The sequence below is a fragment of the Callionymus lyra genome, chromosome 13 (assembly GCF_982586985.1).
Source record: "Callionymus lyra chromosome 13, fCalLyr1.hap1.1, whole genome shotgun sequence".
NCBI lineage: Eukaryota > Metazoa > Chordata > Actinopteri > Syngnathiformes > Callionymidae > Callionymus > Callionymus lyra.
In genome coordinates, this window is record NC_141830.1 from 3,542,860 (window position 1) to 3,556,123 (window position 13,264).

At 21.8% G+C, this 13,264-nt stretch overlaps 1 protein-coding gene across 2 annotated transcripts; it reads left to right on the forward strand.

Moving 5' to 3' along the window:
* The first annotated feature begins 141 nt into the window (after positions 1-141).
* On the forward strand, positions 142-11,703 carry ccdc167 (coiled-coil domain containing 167). Of its 2 annotated transcripts, XM_087805935.1 has the most exons (5): positions 142-276; positions 342-436; positions 4,421-4,473; positions 11,401-11,424; positions 11,562-11,703. In XM_087805935.1, exons 1-5 carry the CDS (start codon positions 226-228, stop codon positions 11,636-11,638), a joined length of 300 nt encoding a protein of 99 aa, XP_087662061.1. In that variant the 5' UTR covers positions 142-225; the 3' UTR covers positions 11,639-11,703. The 2 variants fall into 2 exon arrangements, with proteins under 2 accessions (XP_087662061.1, XP_087662060.1); XM_087805934.1 differs by having other exon boundaries at positions 11,401-11,703.
* The last annotated feature ends 1,561 nt before the right edge of the window (positions 11,704-13,264 follow it).

Sequence of the window (13,264 nt, forward strand, 5' to 3'; positions counted from 1 at the left end):
AGAAGGACTTGAAGCTCCAGAGATAACCTGTGGAATCATTTAAGCCGATTAGAAACCAGTCAGTCTGCGCACCTGTCATCTGCTGACGCGCCTCCGGACGCCAGGGGGCAGCAGCGCGTCGACGGGAAGCGCAGAAGAAGAAGAAACTCAAACACTTCCGCAGACGCGCTTCTGCCGCAGCAGCTGTTCGTGCGTCTCGATTTAAAGCGCAATTCTCGCGAGAAAATGACCAAAAACAAGGACAAACGCCGCGAGAACACGAGCGTCGCCAGCGAGGTGAGATGTTCGCGCCACGAACCGCCGACTGTGGTCACGTGTTTGACATGTTGGTCACGTGACAGATCGACCGGCTGGAGGAGAGACGAGCTCGTTGTCATGACAACATCGAGAGGGCGGAGCTGAGGAGCCGGAAGGAGATGCTGTGTGAGCGGGACAGGTGAGCACAGGTGTAGAGACACGTGTTTTGGATCAACCTCCTGCATTATTGATCAGTTGTTGATGTTTAACGTTTATTCTACACAAGCTTCTGTTAGAACCATTTAAATATTTAAAAATATTAAAATATTTAATAAAATAATTAATTACCAGATTAAAGTCGTATCAAATATTTTATTACGAGATTAAAGTCGTATAAAATATTTTATTACGAGATTAAAGTCGTATAAAATAATGAATTACCAGATTAAAGTCGTATAAAATATTTTATTACAAGATTAAAGTCGTACAAAATATTTTATTACAAGATTAAAGTCGTATAAAATATTTTATTACAAGATTAAAGTCGTATAAAATATTTTATTACGAGATTAAAGTCGTATAAAATGATTAATTACAAGATTAAAGTCGTATAAAATATTTTATAACAAGATTAAAGTCTTAAAAAATAAATAATTACAAGATTAAAGTCGTACAAAATATTTTATTACAAGATTAAAGTCGTATAAAATATTTTATTACAAGATTAAAGTCGTATAAAATATTTAATTACGAGATTAAAGTCGTATAAAATATTTTATTACAAGATTAAAGTCGTATAAAATATTTTATTACAAGATTAAAGTCGTATAAAATATTTTATTACAAGATTAAAGTCGTATAAAATATTTTATTACGAGATTAAAGTCGTATAAAATGATAAATTACAAGATTAAAGTCGTATAAAATATTTTATTACAAGATTAAAGTCGTATCAAATATTTTATTACAAGATTAAAGTCGTATAAAATATTTTACTACGAGATTAAAGTCGTATAAAATATTTTATTACAAGATTAAAGTCGTATAAAGTATTTTATTAAAAGATTAAAGTCGTATAAAATGATTACGAGATTAAAGTCGTATATAATATTTTATTACAAGATTAAAGTCGTATCAAATATTTTATTACAAGATTAAAGTCGTATAAAATATTTTATTACAAGATTAAAGTCGTATAAAATATTTTATTACGAGATTAAAGTCGTATAAAATATTTTGTTACGAGATTAAAGTCGTATAAAATATTTTGTTACGAGATTAAAGTCATATAAAATATTTTATTACCAGATTAAAGTCGTATAAAATATTTTATTACGAGATTAAAGTCGTATAAAATATTTTTATTAAAAGATTAAAGTCGTATAAAATAATTAATTACCAGATTAAAGTCGTATAAAATTATTAATTACAAGATAAAAGTCTTATAAAATAATTAATAAAGAGATTAAAGTCGTTTACAATGATTAATTACAAGATTAAAGTCGTATAAAATATTTTATTACGAGATTAAAGTCGTATAAAGTGATTAATTACAAGATTAAAGTCGTATAAAATATTTTATTACGAGATTAAAGTCGTATAAAATGATTAATTACAAGATTAAAGTCGTATAAAATATTTTATAACACGATTAAAGTCTTAAAAAATAAATAATTACAAGATTAAAGTCGTACAAAATATTTTATTACGAGATTAAAGTCGTATAAAAGATTTTATTACGAGATTAAAGTCGTACAAAATATTTTATTACAAGATTAAAGTCGTATAAAATAAATAATTACAAGATTAAAGTCGTTTAAAATGATTAATTACAAGATTAAAGTCGTATAAAATATTTTATTACGAGATTAAAGTTGTATAAAATGATTAATTACAAGATTAAAGTCGTATAAAATATTTTATTACAAGATTAAAGTCGTATAAAATAATTAATAACCAGATTAAAGTCGTTTAAAATGATTAATTACAAGATTAAAGTCGTATAAAGTATTTTATTACGAGATTAAAGTCGTGTAAAATATATTATTACAAGATTAAAGTCGTATAAAATATTTTATTACAAGATTAAAGTCGTACAAAATATTTTATTACAAGATTAAAGTCGTATAAAATAATTAATTACCAGATTAAAGTCGTATCAAATATTTTATTACAAGATTAAAGTCGTATAAAATATTTTATTACAAGATTAAAGTCGTATAAAACAATTAATTACCAGATTAAAGTCGTATAAAATGATTAATTACAAGATTAAAGTCGTACAAAATATTTTATTACAAGATTAAAGTCGTATTAAATATTTTATTACGAGATTAAAGTCGTATAAAATATTTAATTACGAGATTAAAGTCGTTTAAAATATTTTATCACAAGATTAAAGTCGTATAAAATGATTAATTACAAGATTAAAGTCATATAAAATATTTTATAACAAGATTAAAGTCTTAAAAAATAAATAATTACAAGATTAAAGTCGTACAAAATATTTTATAACAAGATTAAAGTCTTAAAAAATAAATAATTACAAGATTAAAGTCGTACAAAATATTTTATTACAAGATTAAAGTCGTATAAAATATTTTATTACAAGATTAAAGTCGTATAAAATAATTAATTACCAGATTAAAGTCGTTTAAAATGATTAATTACAAGATTAAAGTCGTATAAAATATTTTATTACGAGATTAAAGTCGTATAACATATTTTATTACGAGATTAAAGTCGTATAAAATATTTTATTACAAGATTAAAGTCGTATAAAATATTTTATTACAAGATTAAAGTCGTATAAAATATTTTATTACGAGATTAAAGTCGTATAACATATTTTATTACGAGATTAAAGTCGTATAAAATATTTTATTACAAGATTAAAGTCGTATAAAATGATTAATTACAAGATTAAAGTCGTATAAAATATTTTATTACAAGATTAAAGTCGTATAAAATATTTTATAACAAGATTAAAGTCTTAAAAAATAAATAATTACAAGATTAAAGTCGTACAAAATATTTTATTACAAGATTAAAGTCGTATAAAATATTTTATTATGAGATTAAAGTCGTATAAAATGATTAATTACGAGATTAAAGTCGTATAAAATATTTTATTACAAGATTAAAGTCGTATAAAATATTTTATTACGAGATTAAAGTCATATAAAATATTTTATTACGAGATTAAAGTCGTATAAAATGATTACGAGATTAAAGTCGTATAAAATGATTAATTTCAAGATTAAAGTCGTACAAAATATTTTATTACGAGATTAAAGTCGTATAAAATATTTTATTACAAGATTAAAGTTGTATAAAATAATTAATTACCAGATTAAAGTCGTATAACATATTTTATTACAAGATTAAAGTCGTATAAAATAATTAATTACCAGATTAAAGTCGTATTAAATGATTAATTACAAGATTAAAGTCGTATAACATATTTTATTACAAGATTAAAGTCGTCTAAAATAATTAATTACCAGATTAAAGTTGTATTAAATGATTAATTACAAGATTAAAGTCGTATTAAATATTTTATTACCAGATTAAAGTCGTATAACATATTTTATTACAAGATTAAAGTTGTATAAAATAATTAATTACCAGATTAAAGTCGTATAACATATTTTATTACAAGATTAAAGTCGTATAAAATAATTAATTACCAGATTAAAGTTGTATTAAATGATTAATTACAAGATTAAAGTCGTATTAAATATTTTATTACGAGATTAAAGTCGTATAAAATAATTAATTACCAGATTAAAGTTGTATTAAATGATTAATTACCAGATTAAAGTCGTATAACATATTTTATTACAAGATTAAAGTCGTATAAAATAATTAATTACCAGATTAAAGTCGTATAACATATTTTATTACAAGATTAAAGTCGTATAAAATAATTAATTACCAGATTAAAGTCGTATTAAATGATTAATTACAAGATTAAAGTCGTATAAAATAATTAATTACGAGATTAAAGTTGTATAAAATACTTTTACTATGAGATTATTATTGGGTAATAGAAACTTTTATTATACCTGAGTGTCTTGAGATATAACTATGTATATCTGTATATATATATATATATATATCACTATATATAACTTTGCAAACACACTTTAAATAAAGTTGAAATGTTGTCTCTGATCCACAGACAAGAACTAGAAGATGAAATGAACATCATGAACGAGAGAGTTCAGAAGCTGGGTGAGTATATTAAAGTAGAGAAGATGTATAATAACAAGTTTAATTATAATTATAGATGAACTACAAGTGAAAGATGTTATAATAACAAGTTTAATTATAATTATAGATGAACTACAAGTAAAAGATGTTATAATAACAAGTTTAATTATAATTATAGATGAACTACAAGTGAAAGATGTTATAATAACAACTTTAATTATAATTATAGATGAACTACAAGTGAAAGATGTTATAATAACAAGTTTAATTATAATTATAGATGAACTACAAGTGAAAGATGTTATAATAACAAGTTTAATTATAATTATAGATGAACTACAAGTGAAAGATGTTATAATAACAAGTTTAATTATAATTATAGATGAACTACAAGTGAAAGATGTTATAATAACAAGTTTAATTATAATTATAGATGAACTACAAGTGAAAGATGTTATAATAACAAGTTTAATTATAATTATAGATGAACTACAAGTGAAAGATGTTATAATATCAAGTTTAATTATAATTATAGATGAACTACAAGTGAAAGATGTTATAATAACAAGTTTAATTATAATTATAGATGAACTACAAGTGAAATATGTTATAATAACAAGTTTAATTATAATTATAGATGAACTACAAGTGAAAGATGTTATAATAACAAGTTTAATTATAATTATAGATGAACTACAAGTGAAAGATGTTATAATAACAAGTTTAATTATAATTATAGATGAACTACAAGTGAAAGATGTTATAATAACAAGTTTAATTATAATTATAGATGAACTACAAGTGAAAGATGTTATAATAACAAGTTTAATTATAATTATAGATGAACTACAAGTGAAAGATGTTATAATAACAAGTTTAATTATAATTATAGATGAACTACAAGTGAAAGATGTTATAATAACAAGTTTAATTATAATTATAGATGAACTACAAGTGAAAGATGTTATAATAACAAGTTTAATTATAATTATAGATGAACTACAAGTGAAAGATGTTATAATAACAAGTTTAATTATAATTATAGATGAACTACAAGTGAAAGATGTTATAATAACAAGTTTAATTATAATTATAGATGAACTACAAGTGAAAGATGTTATAATAACAAGTTTAATTATAATTATAGATGAACTACAAGTGAAAGATGTATAATAACAAGTTTAATTATAATTATAGATGAACTACAAGTGAAAGATGTTATAATAACAAGTTTAATTATAATTATAGATGAACTACAAGTGAAGGATGTTATAATAACAAGTTTAATTATAATTATAGATGAACTACAAGTGAAGGATGTTATAATAACAAGTTTAATTATAATTATAGATGAACTACAAGTAAAAGATGTTATAATAACAAGTTTAATTATAATTATAGATGAACTACAAGTAAAAGATGTTATAATAACAAGTTTAATTATAATTATAGATGAACTACAAGTGAAAGATGTTATAATAACAAGTTTAATTATAATTATAGATGAACTACAAGTAAAAGATGTTATAATAACAAGTTTAATTATAATTATAGATGAACTACAAGTGAAAGATGTTATAATAACAAGTTTAATTATAATTATAGATGAACTACAAGTGAAAGACGTTATAATAACAAGTTTAATTATAATTATAGATGAACTACAAGTAAAAGATGTTATAATAACAAGTTTAATTATAATTATAGATGAACTACAAGTAAAAGATGTTATAATAACAAGTTTAATTATAATTACAGATGAACTACAAGTGAAAGATGTTATAATAACAAGTTTAATTATAATTATAGATGAACTACAAGTAAAAGATGTTATAATAACAAGTTTAATTATAATTATAGATGAACTACAAGTGAAAGATGTTATAATAACAAGTTTAATTATAATTATAGATGAACTACAAGTGAAAGACGTTATAATAACAAGTTTAATTATAATTATAGATGAACTACAAGTAAAAGATGTTATAATAACAAGTTTAATAATAATTATAGATGAACTACAAGTAAAAGATGTTATAATAACAAGTTTAATAATAATTATAGATGAACTACAAGTGAAAGATGTTATAATAACAAGTTTAATAATAATTATAGATGAACTACAAGTAAAAGATGTTATAATAACAAGTTTAATTATAATTATAGATGAACTACAAGTAAAAGATGTTATAATAACAAGTTTAATTATAATTATAGATGAACTACAAGTGAAAGACGTTATAATAACAAGTTTAATTATAATTATAGATGAACTACAAGTGAAAGATGTTATAATAACAAGTTTAATTATAATTATAGATGAACTACAAGTGAAAGATGTTATAATAACAACTTTAATTATAATTATAGATGAACTACAAGTGAAAGACGTTATAATAACAAGTTTAATTATAATTATAGATGAACTACAAGTGAAAGATGTTATAATAACAAGTTTAATTATAATTATAGATGAACTACAAGTGAAAGATGTTATAATAACAAGTTTAATTATAATTATAGATGAACTACAAGTGAAAGATGTTATAATAACAAGTTTAATTATAATTATAGATGAACTACAAGTGAAAGATGTTATAATAACAAGTTTAATTATAATTATAGATGAACTACAAGTGAAAGATGTTATAATAACAAGTTTAATTATAATTATAGATGAACTACAAGTGAAAGATGTTATAATAACAAGTTTAATTATAATTATAGATGAACTACAAGTAAAAGATGTTATAATAACAAGTTTAATTATAATTATAGATGAACTACAAGTGAAAGATGTTATAATAACAAGTTTAATTATAATTATAGATGAACTACAAGTAAAAGATGTTATAATAACAAGTTTAATTATAATTATAGATGAACTACAAGTGAAAGATGTTATAATAACAAGTTTAATTATAATTATAGATGAACTACAAGTGAAAGACGTTATAATAACAAGTTTAATTATAATTATAGATGAACTACAAGTAAAAGATGTTATAATAACAAGTTTAATTATAATTATAGATGAACTACAAGTAAAAGATGTTATAATAACAAGTTTAATTATAATTACAGATGAACTACAAGTGAAAGATGTTATAATAACAAGTTTAATTATAATTATAGATGAACTACAAGTGAAAGATGTTATAATAACAAGTTTAATTATAATTATAGATGAACTACAAGTAAAAGATGTTATAATAACAAGTTTAATTATAATTATAGATGAACTACAAGTGAAAGATGTTATAATAACAAGTTTAATTATAATTATAGATGAACTACAAGTGAAAGACGTTATAATAACAAGTTTAATTATAATTATAGATGAACTACAAGTAAAAGAAAGATCTTATAATAACAAGTTTAATTATAATTATAGATGAACTACAAGTAAAAGATGTTATAATAACAAGTTTAATAATAATTATAGATGAACTACAAGTAAAAGATGTTATAATAACAAGTTTAATAATAATTATAGATGAACTACAAGTGAAAGATGTTATAATAACAAGTTTAATAATAATTATAGATGAACTACAAATAAAAGATGTTATAATAACAAGTTTAATTATAATTATAGATGAACTACAAGTGAAAGATGTTATAATAACAAGTTTAATTATAATTATAGATGAACTACAAGTGAAAGATGTTATAATAACAAGTTTAATTATAATTATAGATGAACTACAAGTGAAAGATGTTATAATAACAACTTTAATTATAATTATAGATGAACTACAAGTGAAAGACGTTATAATAACAAGTTTAATTATAATTATAGATGAACTACAAGTGAAAGATGTTATAATAACAAGTTTAATTATAATTATAGATGAACTACAAGTGAAAGATGTTATAATAACAAGTTTAATTATAATTATAGATGAACTACAAGTGAAAGATGTTATAATAACAAGTTTAATTATAATTATAGATGAACTACAAGTGAAAGATGTTATAATAACAAGTTTAATTATAATTATAGATGAACTACAAGTGAAAGATGTTATAATAACAAGTTTAATTATAATTATAGATGAACTACAAGTAAAAGATGTTATAATAACAAGTTTAATTATAATTATAGATGAACTACAAGTAAAAGATGTTATAATAACAAGTTTAATTATAATTATAGATGAACTACAAGTAAAAGATGTTACAATAACAAGTTTAATTATAATTATAGATGAACTACAAGTAAAAGATCTTATAATAACAAGTTTAATTATAATTATAGATGAACTACAAGTGAAAGATGTTATAATAACAAGTTTAATTATAATTATAGATGAACTACAAGTGAAAGATGTTATAATAACAAGTTTAATTATAATTATAGATGAACTACAAGTAAAAGATCTTATAATAACAAGTTTAATTATAATTATAGATGAACTACAAGTGAAAGATGTTATAATAACAAGTTTAATTATAATTATAGATGAACTACAAGTGAAAGATGTTATAATAACAAGTTTAATTATAATTATAGATGAACTACAAGTGAAAGACGTTATAATAACAAGTTTAATTATAATTATAGATGAACTACAAGTGAAAGATGTTATAATAACAAGTTTAATTATAATTATAGATGAACTACAAGTGAAAGACGTTATAATAACAAGTTTAATTATAATTATAGATGAACTACAAGTGAAAGATGTTATAATAACAAGTTTAATTATAATTATAGATGAACTACAAGTGAAAGATGTTATAATAACAAGTTTAATTATAATTATAGATGAACTACAAGTGAAAGATGTTATGATAACAAGTTTAATTATAATTATAGATGAACTACAAGTGAAAGATGTTATAATAACAAGTTTAATTATAATTATAGATGAACTACAAGTGAAAGATGTTATAATAACAACTTTAATTATAATTATAGATGAACTACAAGTGAAAGATGTTATAATAACAAGTTTAATTATAATTATAGATGAACTACAAGTAAAAGATGTTATAATAACAACTTTAATTATAATTATAGATGAACTACAAGTGAAAGATGTTATAATAACAAGTTTAATTATAATTATAGATGAACTACAAGTGAAAGATGTTATAATAACAGGTTTAATTATAATTAAAGATGAACTTCAAGTGAAAGATGTTATAATAACAAGTTTAATTATAATTATAGATGAACTACAAGTGAAAGATGTTATAATAACAAGTTTAATTATAATTATAGATGAACTACAAGTGAAAGATGTTATAATAACAAGTTTAATTATAATTATAGATGAACTACAAGTGAAAGATGTTATAATAACAAGTTTAATTATAATTATAGATGAACTTCAAGTGAAAGATGTTATAATAACAACTTTAATTATAATTATAGATGAACTACAAGTGAAAGATGTTATAATAACAACTTTAATTATAATTATAGATGAACTACAAGTAAAAGATGTTATAATAACAAGTTTAATTATAATTATAGATGAACTACAAGTAAAAGATGTTACAATAACAAGTTTAATTATAATTATAGATGAACTACAAGTAAAAGATCTTATAATAACAAGTTTAATTATAATTATAGATGAACTACAAGTGAAAGATGTTATAATAACAAGTTTAATTATAATTATAGATGAACTACAAGTGAAAGATGTTATAATAACAAGTTTAATTATAATTATAGATGAACTACAAGTGAAAGACGTTATAATAACAAGTTTAATTATAATTATAGATGAACTACAAGTGAAAGATGTTATAATAACAAGTTTAATTATAATTATAGATGAACTACAAGTGAAAGACGTTATAATAACAAGTTTAATTATAATTATAGATGAACTACAAGTGAAAGATGTTATAATAACAAGTTTAATTATAATTATAGATGAACTACAAGTGAAAGATGTTATAATAACAAGTTTAATTATAATTATAGATGAACTACAAGTGAAAGATGTTATGATAACAAGTTTAATTATAATTATAGATGAACTACAAGTGAAAGATGTTATAATAACAAGTTTAATTATAATTATAGATGAACTACAAGTGAAAGATGTTATAATAACAACTTTAATTATAATTATAGATGAACTACAAGTGAAAGATGTTATAATAACAAGTTTAATTATAATTATAGATGAACTACAAGTAAAAGATGTTATAATAACAACTTTAATTATAATTATAGATGAACTACAAGTGAAAGATGTTATAATAACAAGTTTAATTATAATTATAGATGAACTACAAGTGAAAGATGTTATAATAACAGGTTTAATTATAATTAAAGATGAACTTCAAGTGAAAGATGTTATAATAACAAGTTTAATTATAATTATAGATGAACTACAAGTGAAAGATGTTATAATAACAAGTTTAATTATAATTATAGATGAACTACAAGTGAAAGATGTTATAATAACAAGTTTAATTATAATTATAGATGAACTACAAGTGAAAGATGTTATAATAACAAGTTTAATTATAATTATAGATGAACTTCAAGTGAAAGATGTTATAATAACAAGTTTAATTATAATTATAGATGAACTACAAGTGAAAGATGTTATAATAACAACTTTAATTATAATTATAGATGAACTACAAGTAAAAGATGTTATAATAACAACTTTAATTATAATTATAGATGAACTACAAGTGAAAGATGTTATAATAACAAGTTTAATTATAATTATAGATGAACTACAAGTAAAAGATGTTATAATAACAAGTTTAATTATAATTATAGATGAACTACAAGTGAAAGACGTTATAATAACAACTTTAATTATAATTATAGATGAACTACAAGTGAAAGATGTTATAATAACAACTTTAATTATAATTATAGATGAACTACAAGTGAAAGATGTTATAATAACAAGTTTAATTATAATTATAGATGAACTACATGTTCTGATAAGAGTTTCTGTCCAGATAAGGAGCTGCAGGTGTTGCGAGGTGAGAACCGCAGGAACATGATGCTCTCAGTGGCTCTTCTGGCCATCAGTGCACTTTTCTACTACACCTTCTTCTACAACGAAGACAAATGATCTTCTTACGAACTTTTGCACATGGAAACTTCTCATCTGAAGCAGTACCTCAGTCCGGCCTCTGGGTGGCGCCAATGTCGTTCTTGCTGAACCAACGCATGGAAGAAAGAGCTTCATCTTGATCTCCTCGCTTGATATGATTCTTGAATGTCAGCAAAATATCTCTTCAATAAATGGAAAAAAAACATTTGTGTTCATTTAATGACTCAGTTTAGTGTGAGTCACTGTGAGATGTCGCTGTTGTGCGATTGTTGTTGTTATAACACGTTTAAATATTCAGCACATTTATATTTTAGAAATTAATAACAACTCTGACTTTATTTTTCCAGATGAAAAAAACGTAACTTATTCTCAGTTCATGACACTTTTCACAACTTTTATACTCTTTTATTATTTATTTATTTATTTCATATATTTCGTCAACGAGATTCTAGATTTTCCTTAAATATTTCCCTCGAAACTTGATTCAAATCAACTGTTTATCGAATATTTTTAATTAATTTCCGACAACTTTGCTAACAATAGTGTTTATTAATAAACATTAATATTTTTTGTTTATTTAACATCAACCATTTGTCTTTATTAATAAACAAACATTAATAATTTGTCTTTATTAATAAACAATAATTTGTGTTTATCAATAAACATTCATCATTTGTGTTTATTAACACACATTAATCATTTGTGTTTATTAATAAACAAACATTAATAATTTGTCTTTATTAATAAACATTAATCATTTGTGTTTATCAATAAACACAAATAATTAATGTTTATTTATTGATAAATTATTGGTGTTTATCAATAAACAATTATCATTTGTGTTTATTGATTAACACCAATAATTAATGTTTATTAATAAACATTAATTATTTGTGTTTATCAATAAACATTAATCATTTGTGTTTATCAATAAACACAAATAATTAATGTTTATATATTGATAAATTATTGGTGTTTATCAATAAACAATAATCATTTGTGTTTATTGATAAACACCAATAATTAATGTTTATTAATAAACATTAATTATTGGTGTTTATCAATAAACATTAATCATTTGTGTTTATCAATAAACACAAATAATGAATGTTTATTTATTGATAAATGATTGGTGTTTATCAATAAACAATTATCATTTGTGTTTATTGCGTTTGTAATTTTGTAATTGACTGAATTAATGTAATAAAATATATTTTGTCATATTTGATATTTATCTGACATATTTTCAATCTTTCATTTCTTCTAATTATATTATTCTTATTTTTGTATTTTATTTTAATTCAAATACATTTGGACGATACACACGACACCTTAAAAATAATGAATAAATACATGTTATTGATCTTTGATTGTGATCAATGAACGTTGTTCTCTCACGTTATTGTCTTTGATTTGAATGACAATATTTAAAGGTTTTCAACTCAAAACAACAAAACTATTCTGATGATGATTCTCAATCAATCAATCAAGGGAGTGATCGATCATAAATCAATCAATCAAGGGAGTTATCAATCATCAATCAATCAAGGGAGTGATCGATCATCAATCAATCAATCAAGGGAGTGATCGATCATCAATCAATCAATCAAGGGAGTTATCGATCATCAATCAATCAAGGGAGTGATCGATCATCAATCAATCAATCAAGGGAGTGATCGATCATAAATCAATCAATCAAGGGAGTGATCGATCATCAATCAATCAAGGGAGTGATCGATCATCAATCAATCAATCAAGGGAGTGAT

Excerpts from the sequence above, each read along its gene's own strand:
- ccdc167 (XM_087805934.1), top strand. The coding sequence starts at position 226 with ATGACCAAAAACAAGGACAAACGCCGCGAGAACACGAGCGTCGCCAGC. Across the intron at positions 437-4,420 it reads ATGCTGTGTGAGCGGGACAG|ACAAGAACTAGAAGATGAAA; the intron begins GTGAGCACAGGT and ends TCTGATCCACAG. Across the intron at positions 4,474-11,400 it reads CGAGAGAGTTCAGAAGCTGG|ATAAGGAGCTGCAGGTGTTG; the intron begins GTGAGTATATTA and ends GTTTCTGTCCAG.